Source organism: Aplysia californica, unplaced genomic scaffold (genome assembly GCF_000002075.1).
Source record: "Aplysia californica isolate F4 #8 unplaced genomic scaffold, AplCal3.0 scaffold00442, whole genome shotgun sequence".
NCBI lineage: Eukaryota > Metazoa > Mollusca > Gastropoda > Aplysiida > Aplysiidae > Aplysia > Aplysia californica.
In genome coordinates, this window is record NW_004797712.1 from 497,912 (window position 1) to 521,186 (window position 23,275).

Genomic DNA, 23,275 nt, shown 5'->3' on the forward strand with positions numbered 1-23,275 from the left:
ATTAGGTGTGTCCCGCGCGCTCATATGACCTTATGCAGTTGCGAGCGCCGTGAAACACTTCTACTAAAACTAAAATAAAAAAACAAAAGAGGGGACATTAACATGTTCTTATGCACGGTAGAATTGTAAATGTGCTGATTCATCAATGTCATGCTCATAACTGTGCCTCAACTGCAACAGGGGACTGCTGCTTTTTCTTTCCTAATTCTTACTATCGTCATTTTCCTCTACTTCTTTTGCATGTTTGTCACACTTTTGTGACCCGCTATTTCCGGGGTGCCTTGATAGTTGAAACAAACTTTGTGCTATTGAAGCTAGAGAGGTGAGCAGAGTAAGCCTGATTCCCTGTAAAGACTTCTCTGTTGACATCCACCCCTTGGCGCTCATATGACCTTATGCAGTTGTGAGCGCCGTAAAAACTCTACTAAAATTTTTTTAAAAACTTGTTGACTGCTTGTTGGGAAACTCCGCCATACACCATTTTGAAAAGTGACATATGACGGAGTCTAACACTCTGCAGCCAATGTGTATTCTTTGTATTCAAAACACGCACATAGCAAAATTTGTACTTTACCAAAAGATTTCAGCGTTTTTCCGATGCCAAACTATTTGGATTTCTAAAACTAAGGAATGTTCTATCGAGCTGTATATTGTTTCTCCCCCCCCCCCCTTTTTTTGTTATAAAGCTGTACTCCTTCATGAATACTGATAATACCTAAATGCTTTGGGGTTGGGGGTGGAGGCGTTAATGAAATGGTAATACAACAACACAATTGTTTTATGTGTTAGATATTGGTATGTGTTGATTGTTTATTGCTTTTCCTTTATCTTTGTATATCATTCTGTCTGTTTAGATCTCTGTCTCTCTCTCTCTCTCTCTCTCTCTCTCTCTCTCTCTCTCTCTCTCTCTCTCTCTCTCTCTCTCTCTCTCTGTCTGTCTGTCTGTCTGTCTGTCCTCAAGTCTAATTTCATCTCCGCAGAATCATTCCGTGGTCCAACCCCAAGGAAAACCCCAAAAGACGAGGAAGCAGATGATGATGATGACCAGATGGGCATGCCGACGACACAAGGAGCAGCCGTTGCCGAGGGTAAGAGGGCAGCAGCAGCAGCCGTGGCATCTGCTCGGCAGACTTCCTGGCAATCCCAGACATCAGGGGAGGACAACTCTTGGGGAGATTCCCCCGTGGCACAGCGCAAAAACTCCACTCAGAGAGTGTCCTTCAAGAGAGACGAGGAGCTGTCGGAAGTCCACGATATTGTAAGTCGTTGACATTTTAAGTTCATGACTTGTTAGTCCATGATATTATAAATCTACAATAATATAAGTCCACATTATTTTATGTCTACAAAATTCATAACTCCATGATATTGCAAGTCCATGATTTCATCAGGCTATGATGTCATCAGTCCATGGTATCATAAGTCCATGATACCGTAAGTCCATGATAATATAAATCCATGATATCATAGGTCCATGATATTGTAAGACCACAACATCATAAATCTACAATATATTAAGTCCATGGCTTTGATTGGCCTTTGTTGATTGTTTATCATCCTCTGTAAGACCCCCATTGTTTAATGCAAATGCATGGGGTTCAAGTTCCCCAGACTATTTTGTTATAAAGCTGTACTGAACGTACTGAAGAAGTATCCAACAGCAGGCACAAGTATTTGCTCGGTTTGAATGCATTTAATCTTATGTATATATAAAGGTGTCACTTGTATCTTATAAGTATGATCAAACTTGCTCTAATGGCCACCTGTACAAGAAAATCTCCTGTACAAATGTCCATTTTCCATTTTCTGTCTTGCATGTATTTTACATTATTATGACACTGTAAGACGTCCACCTGTCTAAAAAGAGTTGCTTTTGTCTTGGACAATGGATGGCCATCTTATAACAATTTTGACTGTACTCTTTTTTTTCTAATCTTTACTCCAGACTGTGACAGAGTCAGAGGCAGAGTCCGACGTCCATGACCCTGGTGCCAAGCCACAGGTCAAGGTGAGTGCAGTGAGAACAGAAGTGAGATACCACTTTGACTGCTTAGTGTTGGACTCCGCCATACACCATTTTGAAAAGTGACATATGACAGAGTGGTTAATTACCCACTAGGGCGGTGCTACTGACTGAAGTGTCTTTAGACCATTCCCAAAGAGGGGGACATTAACATCTTGAGTTCTTATGCACGGTAGAATTGTAATTGTAAATGTGCTGATTCATCAATGTCATGCTCATAACTGTGCCTCAACTGCAACAGGGGACTGCTGCTTTTTCTTTCCTAATTCTTACTATCGTCATTTTCCTCTACTTCTTTTGCATGTTTGTCACACTTTTGTGACCCGCTATTTCCGGGGTGCCTTGATAGTTGAAACAAACTTTGTGCTATTGAAGCTAGAGAGGTGAGCAGAGTAAGCCTGATTCCCTGTAAAGACTTCTCTGTTGACATCCACCCCTTGGCGCTCATATGACCTTATGCAGTTGTGAGCGCCGTAAAAACTCTACTACAACTAAAACCAAGAAGTAAGATATCACATTGACTGCTTAGTGTAAGACTCCGCCTTACGCCATTTTGAAAAGTGACATAATATGACAGAGTGGTCAACCTAACCATAAAATGAAACCAAGCCATTCTGTGAACAGTCATGAAGACCATCAACTTGTCTGTTTCATATGCTCATATGACCTTATGCAGTTGTGAGCACTGATGTGAAACTCTTACTAAACCAAACAGAAATCTTACTTTGAGCAGTCGATGTGATAAGGTTAAACACAATACAACACGATATGATAAAATATTAACTAAAATAAAAAGATGGAAATAATGCTGTGTGACCATAGCCACCCACTGGCATCGAAATTTCAATTATCGACCAGCAGTAACTGACTTATTTCTAAGAAAGCAAGAACAGACAGAAATAGAAATTCAGTCGTACCAACTGCAGTGAGTTTACTGAACACACAGTGCTACAAATGAAACAGAGAGAGAGAGATTGAGAAGAGAGAACGAGTGCACCTTAACTATGTAACACCACTACCTTTGTAAACGACCCAAAACAAATTTCTCACTGTGAGATAAACAAAGATTTTTTTTGGTCATTGTCAATACGATAATGTTGTTACATCAACAAAAATATTGTACGTTGTGAAAATGTTTTTATACCCCCATCCTTGCATTTTTAAAATCTTTTTCTGAGGTGGGCTGCCAGGGCCTATCCAAGCTGCTTAGAGTACATCTCAGCTGAAAGACAGACAGTCTATACTTTACTTTATTTTTTCATCCTCTGTTGCCGTTAAGCGTCGAGGGGAGATGCAGTTTTCTATGGTAGGCCAGCTCCGCAGCTCTTTCAGTTGGGATGTTATGTTTTCTTAGGGTTTCCTTGACACCCTCGATCCACCTTTTGCGTGGCCTTCCTCTTCCTTTATAGCCTGAGTGCTTGGTGTTGTAGGCTCTTGAGGCTGGCTGGTTAGGTTACATGCGTAACAGGTGGCCAAACCATTTTATCCTCTGTCTTTCTATGTAACGCAGGATGGACTCTGTGCCGATAGCTGCTCTTGCTTCTTCATTTCTCTGCCTGTCTCGTCTTGTGACGGGAAGGGTTTTGCGGAGACATTTAATTTCGCATGCAGTGATTTTACTTTCATGGGTTTTGCTTAAAGTCCAGGTCTGGCACTGATGACATAATGTTGGTATGAATATTGAGGTGATAAGGACAGTTTATTATTATTATTATTGTTGCCGTTATTGTTGTTGTTGTTATTATTATTGTCATTATTATTCTGACTCATTTTTGTGCATATTCATCAGACATCAACCCCAGCCAAGCCAAGTGTCCCGTCTACAGAGTCCGGCTATGTGCCCACAGGGGCAGCTGGTTCAGCAGGCGTTTCTCCATCACATGAAAAGATGAGAGGTAACTTAACCATCATTGCCTAGCCTTCACAAAACTCTTTACAAAACGTAGAACTCGAATCTGGAATGTTGTAGTCTGTGTTTCCTTTCGTGACCATAGATACTGCAATGTGATGGTGCATAAAAATGAAACGGTAATCAGGTGATCGTTGTTATGATATGTCAATGGGAGCTTGTCCTCAAGGTTTTTCTTTTTTTTTTCCACACTCTATCAGAGCTCGCATCCCTGTTTTGTTCATTCAGTCCAGCTTGTAAGTGAGTTAAATGCAGTTGAAGATCTAGTCGTATTTGACAGGATTTGTAACAAAAAACTGATTTTGTTTGTTTAGTTCGCATCCTCCTCGTAGACTTCTGCATGGGCGTGTTCCCCTTTCGTGTTTTTACTGTCCAATCTTTTTATTTGTTGTGATGTTTTGTGGTTTCGCTATTTCCCCCAAAGACCTCTCTAGTTTACAACTTTGAAGTTGAAATGTGTATCTGTGATATCAGCAAAGGCAATGGAGAATTCAGTAGCTATGTCGTGGCTTTGTTGAACAATTAAAAAGAAATTGAAGTGGAGAGAGACTGTAAGTTCTCTTAAAATTGTGTTTAAAAAGTAAGTCAGTCTGGCGAAACGGTCCTCTCTCTGAAAATGAACTGTAGACAAGTTTTAATATAATATGAAGCCCTCAACTATGTAATAAGTGTTTATTAATTTCTAATTTGGCTTCATAGAGTTGGTAGTTCTTTTATAATGTTTTATGAATGGGATGTGACTTTCATTTTTCTGGGCTTAATAAATGTTTTGTCTTAATGTTTTCAAAACTGTCATAGTTAAGATAATTTTCTTTGAAATTATTCCTAAATATGTGAGGTGTGCGCACAAAATGAGTTACTTCTCGGATTTCAGCCTTATGAAAATTGATACATCAACTTGATAGGTGGAGTTTGAACAATTTGTAAGTATGGAGTTATAAAGGAAACGGTAGACCTGAAGAAAATGGGGTCAATTGAAAATTTGTAAATCTGACCCCAGTGTCGATTTTTGGCTGATATCTCCATTCTTGGATTGCGAGAAGTAACTCATTTTGTCAGCACGCCTCACATATGTATTTCTGTTTTGTTAATTTATGGTATGCCATGCTTCTATTTGTGTTTGTTTGCTATTGTGTGACCTGACCTTTATTGAAACTTAAGGGCTTGGCATTTGATGGTTAGCTCTTCTTTGTGCATTTTTCATGTCAAAAGTATGTTTTTGTATATGTGAATTCCCTCTTTCCCCACTCATGATTTGTGCCACTCAGGGGATACTCAAAAGACAGGTATGCATGGTCATGCTGTTGTTATGCTAGAGTGTTTGGAGTGTGGTGTTGGTTGACTGTTTTTCTTTCAGTTTGAATTTCTTATGTTAGCCTGTTACAGTTGCCCCCCCCCCCCTCCTCGCCCCAACACACCCTCATTTTTCTATATGTATTGTAGATTTTTAATCATTTTAGAATTTGTATTAGTTCTTCAGTTCTTCAGTTTCTTGTTTGTGTTTTAGAGCAATTTCATTTTGCCTTCTAAAATAAATTTGGTAATATGGGCCTATCTTTGATAAAGTATAAAACTGCAAAACGGTTTTTATATTCAATTTGTTTTCTTGTAGGCGCGTATATGAAAGTGACATGGGTTGTCAGTATGCAGGCTGGCTTAAATGACCCTTGATGAAAAAGTTATTTGAAGATACCCTTGTGAACAATTTTGTCTAAATGTTTCTAAATGTGAGGACTTCTATCTTGTTCATGCAAGGTGTCTATTCTTGTACACAGAGATTTGATAGATAAATAAGTAGGGCTCAGTAAATTAATAATGTTGCATGTGAAAATTTAATTCCGTACTGTGACTTAACATTTTTAGAGCCCAAGTCATAAATTTAGAAAGTTTTCTTATCTCTCTGTGGAAACTTAGTCTCCGTATTACTATGTGCAGTTGTTAGTTTCTGCTCTTCTGTCCTTCCTCCCTGTAATATCAACTCCAATAGGTATTGATAATTTGCTTTTCCCTAGACTCAAAACATTTGAGTATTTTTTTTGTCTAATTCCCACATCGGGAAAATGATAATATATTCGATTATATTTGCTTCTTTCTGCTGAATACAAAGTCCTGGTAGACAGGTCTGGCCCTTACTGGCTGGATTGAAGCAGTCTGCCTCTTAAATGATATGAGTTGTGTTGACAGGGGAGTAGAACATAATTTAAAACCAATCCCCTCCAAATGTGAACATAAATATACAGTCAATCTCCTCTGAATGTGAACATAATTTATAATCAATCAACTCCAAATGTGAAGATAATTTACAATCAATCCCCTCTAAATGTGAACATAATTTACAATCAATCTCCTCTGAATGTAAACATAATTTACAATCAGTCAACTCCAAATGTGAACATAAATATACAATCATTCCCCTCCAAATGTGAACATAAATATACAATCAATCCCCTCCAAATGTGAACATAAATATACAATCAATCCCCTCCAAATGTGAACATAAATATACAATCAATCTCCTCCGAATGTGAACATAATTTACAACCAATCCCCTCCAAATATGAACATAATTTACAACCAATGCCCTCCAAATGTGAACATAATTTACAACCAATGCCCTCCAAATGTGAACATAATTTACTATCAATTCCTTCCAAATGTGGCTCTCGTTATACCCATCCACTTTTCTCAGACACCGGGATTCCTGATGCCTGTTCTTTGTTCTTGATGTTGATCTTTGTTTACTTCCCCAAGTTGTCACTTTTCACAATTGAACGGATTGTCACAATAATATCAAATTTTAACGAATAGTTTCGTTTCTGGGATATTTTGTTATGTCAAAGGAGTGTGACTCATTCCTTTGCTTCGATATTGTTTACTTAAAATGAACTATGAGAAATTTTGTTATATTGATAGAGTATGAATTCATTCATTTACTTCTATGATAATTCTTTTGAACATTTTTCTTCACTGTTATGTTTCCTTTTTGCTTTGCCTTCACAATTTTTATGTAAAAGTCGTCAACACAAAAAGTTTGAAATTGCATAATGTTGGTTTTGAACTATCATCTATGAGTGCGGTGTACTTTTTGATAACTTCTAACAATTTTATTCTAAAACTGTTTTGCCAAGTCATAGTGTGAATAGTTTATACTGGGATAAAATTTATTAAAAGTAGTCAGAAATATTGGATGAAGCTTTTAAACTTCAATGTAAAAAAGTTTTCATCTGATTTTATTTCATATGATGTTTGAATGGGCTGGTTGGGTAGGAATTTCGTGTTAATCTTGATTTATGGGAGCATTTAAGCCGTATCTTTTTTCAAGGCACCTACCTCTCTCAAAATGGGGGGGTTATATTTTGTTTCGGGGAGGAGGAAACTTTTGGAAATCTTATGAAATTTTGTTTTTATAGACCATTGACTGGGTATCAACTTTATAAAAGTTGTGCATTGTTCAGGCAAACATGTTCGCAGAGTTAATATTGATGAGCAATTTGTTACTTTTAACTTAGATTGTGTTAATTTGGGTCGACAAAGTGTCAGCTGTGATATTTTTGACTCCTTGCACAGTGGTGATATGATTTATGAGCTGCTTTTGAAGAAATTACAGTTGTATTTGTTTTCATTGTCTAGTTTATCTTTTTCCATTGGCGTGTTAATGACCTAATTAAAACTAATAGGCAGTGACTATGAGACAGTGAGTAAATAAATGAATAAACGTAGCAACTCAAATGAAAGACATTGGAAGGATAAAGTCGTCGTCTATAAGTATTTGAAAAATTGAGAGTTTATTTGATATTTCGTGAACAAGTTTTACCACCAGTGACAGTCTTTACTATTGTTATTACAGTTCCAAATCACATGGCTTTTTCTGCTGTCTCAGTTCTTACATATTATACTTCCTTTTTGTCAATATTATTTTTACTTAGTTTTCTTTTTGTGTGGCCATATAATTTTACATCTTTGTTATTTTATTTTCTTTGTTGTGGTTTACCCTCACAATTCTACGGCAAATCATCACTTTGAAAAATTATTTTCTTGCCACCTTGCTAGTACTTTTCTCAGTATTAGTTTGTCTTTTCTTAGGACTTAGTATGTTTTGTTGTATTTCCCACTATTTTATCAGCTTAAGAAGAACTTTCGTAAGAACAGTATAGAATATTGTGATGTAGTTAGACATTTAAAACAAAGGTTTTTATCTGAAGATGCCAATAAAATACTGATCTATGAATAACCTGCATGGTGAAGTCCAAAGTCATAAAAATGCTGAGAATATAGGAACACCATGAGTAAAGACCTTATTAGTTTATTGTCTCTCTATTTTCGGGGAAAAAAAGGGAAATCAATATCTTTTCTTTTATGTAGGAATTTGCAGTCACATGTTTTTTTTAGCTGTTTTCTTCTCCCTCTGTGTTCTTTGCCTTGTGCATATCTATGATTATGTAGTTTTACCAGTTGTGTTAAAGACTTTATTCTATTTTTCAATAGTTTTAGTTTTGTTCAGTGTCTTCTGTTTGTGCCATTTTATATCAATATTCATATTAGAAGAAAGACAACTGATTTTCTCTGCGCAATCTATATTGCCTTACTTTATTATAATATTAGGTCAACATTTCAAATTTAATGTCTTGAATTCTCACTTTTGTTGCTGGCCATGCTGATAGCTTTGTGGGTGTCATACTATCATGGGGATGGCTCTGGTTTGAATCCCAATTAGAGCATTTTTTAACTTGGGTTATATGTGGTATTCTCAAGACTCTCCACCCCATTAGTGGGTGGTTGGCGGGTGCTCTGGTGTAGTTTGCTTCTTCTTTCTTATTAAACATCTGTCGTCCTTATCTCTCCTCCTCCTTTTTTGTGTTTGTTACTCTCTTGTAACACCTCTATTCTTCCTCACTTATATGACCTTATTGTGTTGCAAGTGCCGTGAAACTCTTATTAAAACTAAAACTAAACCTCCCCATTAGTTTAGTTATTTCAGAAATAGATGTAACATCAGAGGTCCTGCCTCTCTAAACAGCTTTACTATGTTTATGTGGGTGGTTGGCAGGTGCTGTGGTGTGGTTTGCTCCTTCTTTCCTATATGGAACAGCTATCTTCCTTATCTCTTCTGTTCCTTTTCTTTGTATGTTACTATCTATTAACACCTCTAATCTTCGACACTTGTGTGATTTACATGTATTTGTGTTGCATATTGCTGTAAGACTCTTACGAAAACCAAAAAATCCCCCAAAACTGCTATCTTTATAGGGGCATTATAAGTTTAATTCCATCAGCGCATAATATTAGTACATGCCATAATATTAGAAGTTGTCTTTATATTCCTTTGTAAACGTCATTGCATGTTTGTCGCAGCTCTCATGGATGAGTTGGGCATCAGCGACGTGGATGACATCAGCGAGATGTCGGACTCGGCCCCCGCCCTGCCTGCCTCGCCACCTCCTAAGGCGACCAATCCGAGCCCTGGGGTAGACGAGTGGGACTCTTCTGCTGTCTCCGACATCATGACCACGCCCAGGCCTGGCATACTCAAGAAGTGGGGAAATGTAAGGGCAAGCCAGTTTGTTGGCTCTAGTTTTTTCTAGAAATGCACATAGCAAGAATGCACAAAGCAAAACACACCCATAGTTAACCTATTTTCAGGTCCTAAATTTTTCTTTAACCTGTTGACCACCCCCCACGGCGGTGCTACTGACTGAAGTGTCTTTAGGCCATTCCCAAAGGGGGGACACCTAGCCTTCTCGGACAAGGATGAAAAATCTCGGAGGGCCCGTGTGCAAGTTGCGCACGTTAAAGATCCTTTGGTGGTCTAAAATCGATTAGAGTAGGCTTCGACCGTCACCCGGGCAAAATTCAAAATTTCCTACCAACTAAAAATATTAGGTGTGTCCCGCGCGCTCATATGACCTTATGCAGTTGCGAGCGCCGTAAAACACTTTACAAAAACAAAAACAAAAAAACAAAAGAGGGGACATTAACATGTTTTTATGTACAGTAGAATTGTAAATGGGCTGATTTATCAATGTCATGCTCATAACTGTGCCTAAACTGCAACAGGGAACTGCTGCTTTTTCTTTCTCAATCCTTACTATCGTCATTTTGCCTCTACTTCTTTTGTATGTTTGTCGCACTATTGTGAACTGCTATTGCCGGGGTGCCTTGATACTTGAAGCAGACTTTGTGCTGTTGAAGCTAGAGAGGTGAGCAGAGTAAGCCTGATTCCCTGTATGGACTTCTCTGTTGACATCCACCCTTTGGCGCTCATATGACCTTATGCAGTTGCGAGGGACGTAAAAACTCTACTAAAATTTTTTTAAAAACTTGTTGACTGCTTGATGGGAAACTCAGTCATACACCATTTTAAAGAGTGACCTATGATGGAGTCTAACACTCTGCAGCCAATGTGTATTCTTTGTATTCAAAACACGCACATAGCAAAATTTGTACTTTACCAAAAGATTTCAGCGTTTTTCCGATGCCAAACTATTTGGATTTCTAAAACTAAGGAATGTTCTATCGAGCTGTATATTGTTTCTCCCCCCCCCCCCCTTTTTTTTTTAAAAAGCTGTGCTCGTTGATGAATACTGATAATACCTAAATGCTTTGGGGTTGGGGGTGGAGGCGTTAATGAAATGGTAATACAACAACACAATTGTTTTATGTGTTAGATATTGGTATGTGTTGAAAGTTTATTTCTTTTCCTTTTTCTTTGTATATCTCTCTGTTTATCGGCAGATCTCTTCTCTCTCTCTCTCTCTCTCTCTCTCTCTCTCTCTCTCTCTCTCTCTCTCTCTCTCTCTCTCTCTCTCTCTCTCTCTCTCTCTCTCTCTCTCTCTCTCTCTCTCTCTCTCTCTCTCTCTCTCTCTCTCTCTCTCTCTCTCTCTCTCTCTCTCTCTCTCTCTCTCTCTCTCTCTCTCTCTCTCCCTCTCTCTTCCCTCTCTCTCACAGGATCCTGAAGTCTTAAAGTTGTGATTACTAACTATAAATCCATCTTTCCCTTCTCCAGTCCAGCCTGCAGAGTTCGGGTGAAGGAAAACAGCAGCCAACATCACCCCAGCAGAAGCCAGCAGCACAGACAAAGACACTGATCAAAGCCCCTGCTGTAAGTGTATTTTCTATGTTCTCAATACCGTCGAAACTGTCCAAAACAGCTAACCATTGTCATGGAGTAAAATTGGTTACCCTAGACAGTTGTACGTCTTTTACTGTGTTATTATACTACAGAAAAAAACGCAAGTGTTTTGTTTTTACAGGTGATTTTCTTGGACAGGTGGCCGTTACAGCAGGTTCGACTGTAGCTGGACTTTGCTTATATGTACCAAAATAGAATTAAGCTTGTAAGCTGTGATCTCCTGAGCCTACATGACCTGTGCACCCCAGCCTCTTTCAGTTAACTGTTAGATTAACATCACTGCTTTCTGAGGCATGAGTTAGGTCTGCAGAAGGGTATTGGTCTATTTAGTTGAAGGGGAATGATGAGCAAAATAAGTCAGTGTCACAAGGCTTTTTTCTCACTTGTCTCAGTGTCAGGTGCGTGTAGTTGATGAAGTTGATGCTGTAGTTGCTGTTGTCTTATTCAATTGCTTGGAGAAATGTATCTGTTTTCATTTTGGTTAACTGTAAGCTGCATTTCAATTTTGTAGTAGTGCGTCATATAGCTTTGGCCTATTGGAGAACATCAGAAAATTTAAGTCATGTTTTTAATGGCAGTGAAATAGAAATGATGGATGGTTGGCAGGTGCTCTGATGTGCTTTGCTCCTTCTTTTCTATCAAACATCTGTTGTCCTTATCTCTTATTTTTCTTTTCTTACTGTGTTACTCTCTAGCAACACACCTAATCTTCGACACTTATATGAAGTACTTGTGTTGTAAGTGCTGTCTATTCTTCAGCACTAATCTGACTTACTTGTGTTGCAAGTGTTGTAAAACTCATACTATGGTTAAACTAAACAAAAATATTGGCTTTAATAAGGCTGTTTCATTATATTCTGGCTGTGTTCAGGTTGACTCTGGCGATGAGAGTAGTGCCTGGGACACGACAGAGGCAGAGAACATTGGTGCTAGGTCCAAGCCTGGTCCTTCTGCGTCAGCAACCGCTGCCCCAGGCCCTCCACAGCACAAGGACAGTGTAAGTGATGTCGAATATTTTTTTTGGGGTGTAAATATAGACATTTTTTTATGCCCCCACCGACATAATTTAGATTAATTTAGAAGGTGGGCTTCAGACCCTACCGGTCAGATCCGACCTGGACTGAGAGGGATACAACCTCTCAGCAGAAAGGTCGAGGTACTCGATAAAATTCTCCCCACTATGAAATCAAACTTGTGTCTCCTGTCTGTGACGGCAAAGTGTCTAACTGCTACACCACAGATGCCGATGTGATGTCTCTGAGATGTATGAATGATGAAAGGTAAAGAAAAGTTGATAGGTGAAAAGATGGATAGATAGATGAATAAAAGTGTGTGTGGGGGGGAGTTGGGGGGGGGGGGGGGAGGAGGAAAGGGGGAAAAGTGTGTGTGTGTGTCATGGGGGGGGTAAGAGACAAAGGGAGGAAGCCTTTGTAAGATCAGTGTGCTTTCCTGCTGTTCCTAGTGGGAGGAAGAAAGGTGCAGGTTGATGAAAAGACATTCAGAGGGAGAGAGTGGCCGACAAGTAGATAATAAGACAGAGGATGTGATATGGACAAACAGCAAGAATAGGAGAAAGAAAGACTGATTAGTGGGTAAATGAGGAGAGAGGGAGAAAGAGGTATTTAGATGGAAAGAGAGTGAGAGAAGTTTTATGAAAGAGAGAGGGGGGGGGTGGAGGAGAGAAAGGGAGAGAAAGAGAGGGGGGGATGAAGAGGAAGAGAGAAACAGAAGTAAAGGGGGGGGGGAGTGGGAGGAGGAGGAAAGGATAAAGAGAAAGAGAGCCAGACAAAGGAAAGGAGCCAATGTATAACTGGAGTACTTTGCTGCTGTTCTTAATTAGAGAAGTGGCTGACAGACTTACTGTATGTATTACTACCTCGAATTACAGAGTTCTATGTTACATTTTTGGCTGATTTAAGTTACTTAGACCATGATGTCAGAAACCAAATGCTCTACCGGCTCTATTAAAATCGTAGAGATATTCGGAGTCGTTGTCAAGATATTCAAAGAATTGCATTTGTAAAAGCTTGACATAATATTGTAAAACTAAAAAATTTTAATACTAATTTCTCAAAACTAGGTATTGAGTAGATAGAACGTTGTAATTCTGAGGTAAGGGTATATAAATTGATGACAACTGCACTGGCACTGGTGCAGAGGTACATGATATAGAAAGAGTTCTAGATGACATCTCTTTCTGTTTCCCCTTCAGGTGTCAGAATGGGACAGTGACCTTGAGGATTTGGTAAACCCAGTGACCCCTGCGGTGGCTGCAACCCCCACCCCTCCCCCGCCCAATGCTACCATCACCAAAGAGGTACAGGTTGCATTGTACCATTACTGTATGCTCTGTGTTGTGTTTTGGAATGGCGGAGTTTGCCACGGACAGTGCATATTTATCTCTCTGTGCTTGTCCGTTTGTATCTTTTGTGCTACATTCTTCTGCTTGACTTTGGACCCTTATCAATTCAATTTTAACCACCATCTTGAACTTAGTGTTGGCATTTTCTTTTGTTATCTTATAAAACAAGAACTTTCCTGTCAGCATTCCATTGCTGGTGTGAGAATAACAATTTCAGTGAGAATGTCTCAAAGATGTTTTGCATTTGTGAGCATAACTGGTTTTTTTCAGGAAAAAACCTCAACGTGCTATTTTTTTTGTTTCAGTTTAAATGCCAATAGGCTGCTTAGTAATGTCAGTCATTCAGATCAGATGTTGGTGGTGCTCTATAGTGTCAACAATGGGGCATATGGCATTTTTTTGATTAGTGAAGGAAGAAGAAGAGAAGAGAATCTATTCGTTTTGCTATTCCCAGTTGAATGCTTGCCCATGTTCTGTGTTTCTTGTTTTGGGCTAAGATGTCATGCTAACCATAGATATTACTGTCTTGCCTCAATATTGCGTGGTTTTTAGACATTTGTATCGACATTACACATCAAACTTAATACCTGAAAGATATACTCAATTGTACTTATATCAACACAATCAAAATTGCGGAAAATTCTCTGAGAATTTGCTGAATCAAACAAGTTTTGGCCTCTCAAGGAAAACGTCTATCTTGAACAAAAGACAGTATCAATTTCGGGTCAGCAAAGTTATGTGTTGTGATCCCAGTTTACTTTGATTATGCTCAATTTTGTGTTATAGCAGGCACAGCATGTCATGTCTGTGTGAATCAGTCCTAGGTCAGTTGTTTTTCACTGGACGGTGTACATGTAACTGTGTTAGGGAGATTTTTTTTTTAATCTGGAAATTTGAGAGTTCAATGCTGCTTAAAAAGGCTGGTCCTAATATTTTTTTGTTGCTGTTGCCTTTGATGTATATGTGGTGCACTTTGTATTTGTATGTTGAAGTTTTATTTTGTGAAATTATTTATTATCAGTCACTGTAGTGACTGTGTAACCAAACCTTTGCTGTGGGGACCATGTTTTTATATGGCATGAGGGAGGTTTTTGTGTGGTTGAACTGCTTTTTGTGCGCTGGGAATGGAGTAAGTACTCACAAAAGCTTTGACAGTTGCTAATGCTGGCCTCTCTTGTCTACAACACTGGGCTTGCACGCGCCAGGTTGAAGCAATTGTCCGGCAGAAACAGGCCGAGTGCCAGGATTCGGAGGACGAAGGGTCTGTCTCGTCGCCTCGGTCGCCACTAGGCAGGAAGGAGCCGGGCAGCCCCCTAGTCTCGCAGACCATAGGCCAGTCAGCCAAATTCTATATGGTACTTGCTCTTTCTCCTTAGTGTGTGCTGAGTGGTTAACCCTTCAAATTTAATTTTAAAGACTTTGACATTTACCCTTCAGATTTCTATTTCCCTCATTAATCTTGTAAGGTGCTACTTTCTATCTATAGCCTGATGTTTAACACCTCAAATTTCTGTTTCTCTGTGTGTCAGTAGCTTCTACTCCGCAGAAAGAGTTTAAAAGTTTAACTCTTTAAGCGTTCCTGTCTTTCTTTCTTCATGCCTTTTTTTATAACAGGAAAACAAAATTCTTCATAATAAACTTTGCATGGATTAGACATTATGATTCCCTCCTTTTGTTAAGAAATTACCTTTTGCTATCCTGATCGAGTCAGCTTTTCATTTTAAATCACGGCGTCACTTTTCGCCCGATTCTCTTACTTTTAGTTCGCATGACTCAGCAACCCACCGGAGCTCCCCGGCTCGGGGTCCCGGGGTTAATAAGCCCTGAAGCGACTTTGCCGGTGTCGGTTAGGAAGTTCGCATTTTTGACTATGTTTAAAACAATATAACTTCTTTCCCATCCCACATAGCAAACCATTACGCGGATGTACTAAAAGCTCAATGTCTTGAGATTTATTCTGCGTTAGAATGGTTAATTTCTGTGCCTTAGTTTTTGGTCTAGACAAGTGTTTGTAGAGTACCCAATTTGTCCTATTTTAGTTACAAACTTATGAATAAATGATTGTTAATTTTAAAAAGGCATGCCAGATCTCTCCAAAATCTATGTTAAACAGACAACGAATATCATGTCTTTTACAATGAGAAATCTTAAATCTGCGCGAGTAGAAATAGTCAAGTTATAAGAGAAGAAAGATGCACATCTGCATTTTTTAACTAAAGATGATCAGCGTTAGCTCTTATTTTACTATTAAACAAGAAAAAGTTACTCTGCGTTTGTTCATGAATGATGCTGTGTCTGTGGCAGCCTGCATACAACTAAAAAGATATAATATAAAATCTAATCGATTAAAAAAACCCACAAAACCGTGTAAATACATGGGTAGAGATAAACTTCTTGTTTGGAATAAAAATAATGCCAGCTAACACATTTGTTTTTAGTTTTTGTGTCAGAAATATGCGCGGACACAATTATGAATGTAAAGAAATCAGTCACATTGTCAGTTATTGCAAAAGGTCATAGAAATGAAAAATAAAGCTGGAAAAGTCTGGTGCTTATTCAGTGTCCCTGGGAAGCTAGAAATTATTCTTATAACCCAATTACGAGAAGTCATCCCTATTATTCAGTCAACTTACAAAACCTAGACTTAGCGTTAAGAAAAGTAAGGAATTTCTGGAGTGTAACAGATGCTGTTCGTGTATTAGATCTACATTGAAAATGTATTCTAGCTCAAAAATCGATTTGTACTTTTCATAGAGAAACTCCATGGTGACTTTTATAAACTTTCGAGAAAATATGCGAATATTCACGATTATATTAGACACATAAAGTTGTATTTGGAGGAATTACTTCATAGCGAATTGTGTGCCCGATGGATAAAGTTGCAAAATTACAGCTTTCTATTATATGTGCAGATACCATCTTTTCTGAGTATCTACACCAATGCTATGTCCTTCATGTTCCAAAAGTACGACAGATTTTGACGAGGCCTTTTTTTTATATTGATTTTTTAAATTCACGCTAGTCCCAAAAAATTACAATTTAGCATTGCCGACTCCAGCGCGTCTAACGAAATAACCAGACAAGTTACAACGTCCATTCCTTTTTGAGTCTCAAGAGCAGAAATGCATGCTTTGGGTGCACTAAATGAGAATTACCATAAATACAAGGATACACCTTAAATTGTACGTTGAAAAGTACCAAAAATTAAGTCGGCCCAGACAGAGCGGCGACAGGGAGCTGACCCCCTTGACCCCGACATGATAAGGCGCCCGGCGGGGAACCCCCCGCGACAACTAAAATTCCACTGCCAGTGCGCGGTGAAATGGGAAACAAGCATTTCAGCTTTCTTATTTTCATTAATTCACACTGATGTAATGTTGAAATCCAGACCATTGAAAGACAGCTGTCATTTCATAGCTGTAACAGCTTTTGCGCATTTTTGTGACTTCCGTTATAGAAATTAATTACTTTTTTAATAAAATATATTCATTGACAGACTTGTGTTTCTGTTGAAGTTATCCTGTAATATCTGCTAATTTCCTGTCTTGAGCTGATGCTGATATGAGTGCTGCTTTTTTACCCTAATGTCTTGCTGATACTTTTTCACGATTATCCTGTGATGCGCGAATTGGTTATGAGCGGCTCATGGGTTTTCAATGAGTCAATGCAAATTATATGGCTGAGTCGATTTATTACAACAAGCACAGCATTTAATTTTTAGCAATAATTCAATAAGAAAATTATACCACTTGTTCCATCATATTTTGGGATGCCCTAATAGCTCAGTTGGCATCATGCTTGTTTTTAATGTGACTGACCCAGGTTTTAATCCTGAAAAGGATGGTCTTTTAGCTTGGGTTGCTTGGGCAGTTTTCAAGGCTCTCTTCCCACTTGGCTTAGAAATGTGGAAATACATGTATAGTGTTTATTGGGGTATTGAACCTATTCCATCCTGTGTTGTGCCATATGGTTGAGTCTAGTGCTTGTCAACACAGCATTTCATTTTGAACGACAATGCAGTTACAAGTACATACCTCTCCGTCCATGGTACATCCATCGTATTTTTGTCTGTGTATGTAGCAACAGAAATGTGGTTTCTTTGGAGACTGCTAAGAGCATCGTGGAAGGAAAAGAAATCAAATGAGGTAGTGCTTGATGAAACCCACGTGGGAAGCTCAATGTTAAAAACAATCAGGAAACGACAAATGCAGTTTTTGGGACACCTGAATAGACATAAGGGTCTTGAACATCTAGCTCTCACTGGCAAAATTGAGGGTAAGCGAGGCAGGGGTAGGCCCAGAACAACATACTCAGGGAACCTAAACAAATGGGTAACAGGGAAGGATCAGGGAAAGTAGCTTTTTTGAGAGCATCCGAGCAAAGGAATGAATGGTAAACCATGATCGCCGATGTCTGTCGCAAATCTAGCACTGGATGATGATGATGATGTTTTGGGTGTGTTTTAAAAAAATGAGAATACTAGAAGCTGCTGTCATTATCCATTGCATGTCTGTCTGATATATTAGAACCTGTGTGGGTATACTATGCTCTCAGTTTTTCATGAACAACACTTGCATGTTGTTTTTGTTACTACACTACGATGTACTTTTCACTAACAAATAGTCCCACTGAATATCAGTAGGAGGGGCAGCCCCTCAAATAGTAGAACTTCGGGTTCAATACTCAGATGTACGTGTGCCATGTTTCTTTTGTAAATCAACGATCTCATATTTCCTTTCATCTTCAGTGCTATAAATTGTTGTATCACCTCATCGCAACTTTTCCTATACTGTTTTTCTGTGATACTATTCTTTGTAACACAAGTGTGTGAAATCAGTCTAAAAGTCTTGTTTCATATTGTGGGGACTACAAAGTGCCCCCCTACACCCCCCCGCCAAATTAAAAAAGAAAAGTCTTTAATGAAAGATGGTCAGATTTTTGCCTTGAACAAAGCATATATTATAGATTTATGAGATTCAAGTGTCACAAGATGTTAGGGGCAACATGAAAGAGGATATTCATGTGAATTTCCTTTTTTTTTTTGTGCTTTGAAATAAAAGAAATGACATATAGGTGAATGCAGTGCAAACCATGCAATTGAGTGTGTTGTGAGTGTCAGTATGTAACATAATAAATGGCAAGAAAGTCTCTTTCCTGCTGTGGAAGGTGTTTGCTGTGGGGAAAAATTTAGATTTTTGTAATATAATAGTATCAGATGTAGTGGATTATAATGCTCATGTGTTGAACTGCCTGCCTTTTAAATGATCTAAATTGTGTCAGTGGGGACGTAAAAAAACACCTGAATGTAAAAAAGAAAGTCATTTTAATGACTGTGCTCTCAGCAGGGTTCCAGCAGCAGCAACGACACATCAAATGCTGAAGGGGTTAGTGAAAGTTTTCTCCTGTCTTGTCGCACGCACTCTCACCACTGTCACAGTTGCCGTGGGAAATATTAACAAACATAGGGTTTTCTGCCTTTGATTGATGATATGTATGTATGTGTGTGTGTGTGTGTGTGTGTGACTAAGAGTGAAGAACCACTGATGTACTAAGAGTGAAGAACCACTGATGTCTACTTTTTACGAATTGGGAAAAATTGAAATTTTTGCCTTGGAGACTCATGTTCTCCCTTCTTACCACCCTTTTAAACGTGATAATTATATCTCAAGACTTTAGCAGGTTTGCGTGCAATATTTTTACGATAAATAACCGTTGCCCACAGCAACATCCCATTGGGAAAACGAAATTATACAAATTGGATTTTTGTACTTTCCCCACCCCCCCCCCCCCCCCGTTAGTTTTCATATGTATATTATGTATCTTAACTGAGTTTAGTTTTAGTAAGAGTTTTACCGCTCTTGCAACACAAATAGGTCATATAAGTGCCGAAGATTAAAGGTGTTACTAGAAGGTAACATACAGAGGAAAGGAGAAGAGATACAGACTATAGATGCTGGATTGGAAAGAACAAGTAAATCACACCAGAGCACCTGCCAACCACCAGCGATGTATATGTGGTGTATATTATATATGCATAATATGAAATTCACCGAGGATAGAACTCAAACTTTTGACTTGAACTGAAAATGCTTTCATGATCGGATTTTTAGCATAATTTTTTTTTTAATGCCGTGACCGTAGGATGTTAAGTTTCACACACTTTTACCATACCAATGACTATTGCCTGCCTTAATGACTATGATTATATGTAGAATTCAAGGACCTTGTTCTTTTGACACCCTCGATTAAGTTGATGCACGACCATGAGGTTAAAAGTTTCACCCAATTTTGCTGTGCTCAACTGCAGATGTAGCATCCTTTTCACCACTGTGTGTGGGTGGGTGTGTATGTGGGTGTGTGTGTGTATTGATGTGTGTGTGTGCGTGTGTGTGTGTGTGTGTGTGTGTGAGAGAGAGATCACAATATTTTTTCTTTGACACATACAATAAGATTAGCAGTAAGTATTTCATTTAATGTGTGTGTGTGTGGGGGGGGATGAAGTTCATTTCATTTAATTTTATTAAGGATTATTTGGGTCCAAGTTGGTTTGAAAGCTGGCCTTAATCAGAACTGAATCCCTAAATGTAACAGTGACTTGGCTTTTGATTACCTTGTAAAACGATGATTTTGAATTATTTTTTTTTTAGATAACACAAGAATGGAAATCAACATTTCTTGGAATGTATAAATCTAAGTGGAGATCATGCAGTCTGCGCTTTAAAAAATAGATTTACTCCCTTTTGTTCCAAAGTCTACAAAACTTTTTGAGCGATGAACTGACTATGTTGTATCTCATTTGTCGTGTGTGGTGACGCACTGTGGAGTTTGTCTGTATCTCTTGAGTTCTGCATTGTGATTGAAAGTTTGATCTTTTGTTATGTGGCAGTAATGTGCTGATGTTCTTTTTTTTTAGTAACGTATATTTTGTCATTCCCTATTGTCTTCATGGAAATTATATCGACAGCTTAATGTCAGACTCCATCATATGCCATTTTGAATAATGACAAATGATGATGGAGTTTCACATTAAGCAGTTTATATGGCTGGGTGGTTGGCGGGTGCTCTGGTGTGGTTTGCTTCTTCTTTCCTAACAAATGTCTATCGTCCATATCTCCCCTTTTTCTTTTTTATGTTTGTTACTCACTTGCAACACCTCTAATCATCGGCACTTATATAACCTTATTGTGTTGCAAGTGCCATAAAACACTTACTAAAACTAAAACTAAAAGACTCCATCATATGCCATTTTGAAAATTGACAAATGATAGTGGAGTCTTACACTAAGCATTTATAAGAACATTTTGGAAATGAGCTGAGTTACACCAGTTAGGATCATACTGGACTGCGGTACTTATGACCCTGGTTCAAATCCCGTATGGGATGGAACTGAACTTTTGATTATTCGGGGAATTTCAATGGATTTCTCCCACTATGCTCTGTCCTGTTGGAGATGGACATTACATTCTTTAAAATCATCCTTCCTATGCTTAAAAGGGCATTATACCCTTACCGTAACACACTGGAAGTCAATGATGTCTTTTCAAGGCTAGCGTTCTCATATGCTTAAGTCTCAGATTCTAGAAGTTAAGTAGTTTCAGAAGGTTTTACGGCTCCCCTCCCTTTTGGGGTTGTCCTAAGTGTTGAATTGTCCTACAAATTTTTAATTGTTTGAAAACAAATTTGTACTGACTCTGTCATGTATTTTTTTCGTATAATGTATTATTATTATTTTTAGAAGATCTATTCATTTTCCTGACCGGAGCTACGCTAGCATTTCTTTTACAAGCTTAAATGGTTTAAGACATGAATACGTAGTACCATCGTATCATCGCAATGGCACAACCTGATAATAATCATTTGTTATTAGTTTCATATATTGGCACACAAACATACAAACACACACACACACACACACACACACACACACACACACACACACACACACACACAGAAACACACACTCGCACACAAGCACACACACACACACATACACACACACACACACACACACACACACACAGAGAAACCCACACTCGCACACAAGCACACACACACACACTCACACACAAATTTCCAAAGTCTGATCACACCTGTTTTTGGATTTCCTATCTAGCTGGCTACTGAAAGTAGTGCTTCGCTGCCAGATCTAATAAAGCTATTTTCTCGTTCATCATTTCTGCAGAATAATGCTAATGATGAAGATGCTGATGACGATGACTGGGACTCGACAACTGACGCTATAACTCCCAGACAGAATGCTGGTCTGCAGTATAAAGAGGTAAGGGGATCACTCGTTGACATCGTGGTAGACACAATTTTGTCATTGCAGACGATAGTGTTTGCGCTGTACTGGTCAATATTTTATGTCCTTTAATGGGGGTGTATGTGACCTATTTGTTTCTTTGAAAGGATCCGTCGTGCGGTGTGTGAAATGAACTCTTTGCTTCTTTAAGGTGGCTTGTTTTGAGCCTTAAAACATAACCTGTTGGTGCCCTTAGAATGATCAAGTTGTATCCTTGAAAAAGCCTTTAAAATGATCTTCTTGTGACATTGGAAGGACATAATTTCTGTCTCTATAGAATTTACGGAATTTTGCCTTTAAAATGGCTTATCTGTGATGTACCTTGTAGAACCGGTCCCCCACCCATCTTCCCCTTTCTCCAGGTGAATGTGTGGGTGGAAGCGGAAGCATTGTGGGTGTGCTCTGGTGTGGTTTGCTTCTTCTTTCCTATCAAACATCTATCATCCTTATCTCTCTTCCTTCTTTTTTGTGTTTTTTACTCTCTTGTAACACCTCTAATCTTAGGCATTTATATGACCTTATTGTGTTGCAAGTGCAGTAAAAAACTTACTAAAACTAAAAACTAAACCAGGTGAACGTAGGTGGTCCCTCCAGCATATCTGAGCCACTTGTTCCTGTACAAGCCGCTCCTGTAGCCCAGCCTGTGCCTGAGTCTGCAGTGACAGCGTCTGCAGTAGCGGCTCAAGCTCAAGGTCAAGGAGGAGGAGGAATGATGGCCGCTGATGATGAAGACACGGAGAGTGCATGGGATTCTGATGTGAGTGTTGGTCTTTGCGCTCTACAAAATGTCTTGAGATATTTGAAACAATCTGTAGGTTGTTTAACTCTTTATCTCTGTGGGGGGTAAACCCACCATGCTGAGGCCCCTTTTTGGTACTAAATCTAAAAATGACGAAATCGTCACTAAACTGGTAATTAAATCAAAACAAGTGAACCTATTTCGATATTTCTTCATCTAATGAATGAAATCCCGATTAAAGAAACCTGTTTTCGGCAATTGCGGAAAAGCAATTTGATGTAGAAGTCGTAAAAAAATGTGCCCAAGTCGCTGTCAGCAGCTCACCTTCACAGCAGTTCCGACCCCGAACCGCTGGGAGAGGCTTGCTGGAGATAAAGAGTTAAGGACTATGTGAAACATTTTCATGTTTAAAGTCCAATGCAATCAGGAACAGCATTAATTAGCTAACAGTGAACGGGATATTTGCTTTCGTAAACTAACTTCCTCCAGCACTTTCATGTTCTCTGGACTTAGTTGATGTAATGTATGCCAAGTTGGCGCATTTACCATTGGTACAAGGTGAGGAGACTGGGGTTTAAGGAATATCAATGCCGCTATTTTTGTTTGTTTGTTTTGTTAAGTAACGGAGAAGCAATTTGAAATGATGATAGTCTTAAACTGCTGTAGAAAAGTAGTACAGATGATTGGAACAACAGAATAGTAGCTGCAGCAGCAGCAACAGCAGTAGCAATAGTAATAGTAGTAGCAGCAATAGTAGTAGTATCAGCAATAGTAGTAGCAGCAGCAGCAGCAGCAGCAATAGTAGTAAAAG

At 38.8% G+C, this 23,275-nt stretch overlaps 1 protein-coding gene across 1 annotated transcript in view; it reads left to right on the plus strand.

Annotated features, from left to right (window-relative positions):
* Positions 1-23,275, plus strand: part of LOC101859805 (ankyrin repeat domain-containing protein 36B) — a gene marked incomplete at its 3' end in the record, with an annotated part of 57,247 nt that overhangs the window by 31,228 nt on the left and 2,744 nt on the right. Inside the window, exons 10-19 of the mRNA XM_035971473.1 lie at positions 981-1,258; positions 1,946-2,008; positions 3,813-3,918; positions 5,201-5,218; positions 9,285-9,475; positions 10,936-11,031; positions 11,933-12,058; positions 13,274-13,378; positions 21,606-21,701; positions 22,297-22,482. Coding sequence (XP_035827366.1) covers positions 981-1,258; positions 1,946-2,008; positions 3,813-3,918; positions 5,201-5,218; positions 9,285-9,475; positions 10,936-11,031; positions 11,933-12,058; positions 13,274-13,378; positions 21,606-21,701; positions 22,297-22,482 — 1,265 coding nt within the window. The remainder of the gene's footprint in view (positions 1-980; positions 1,259-1,945; positions 2,009-3,812; positions 3,919-5,200; positions 5,219-9,284; positions 9,476-10,935; positions 11,032-11,932; positions 12,059-13,273; positions 13,379-21,605; positions 21,702-22,296; positions 22,483-23,275) is intronic.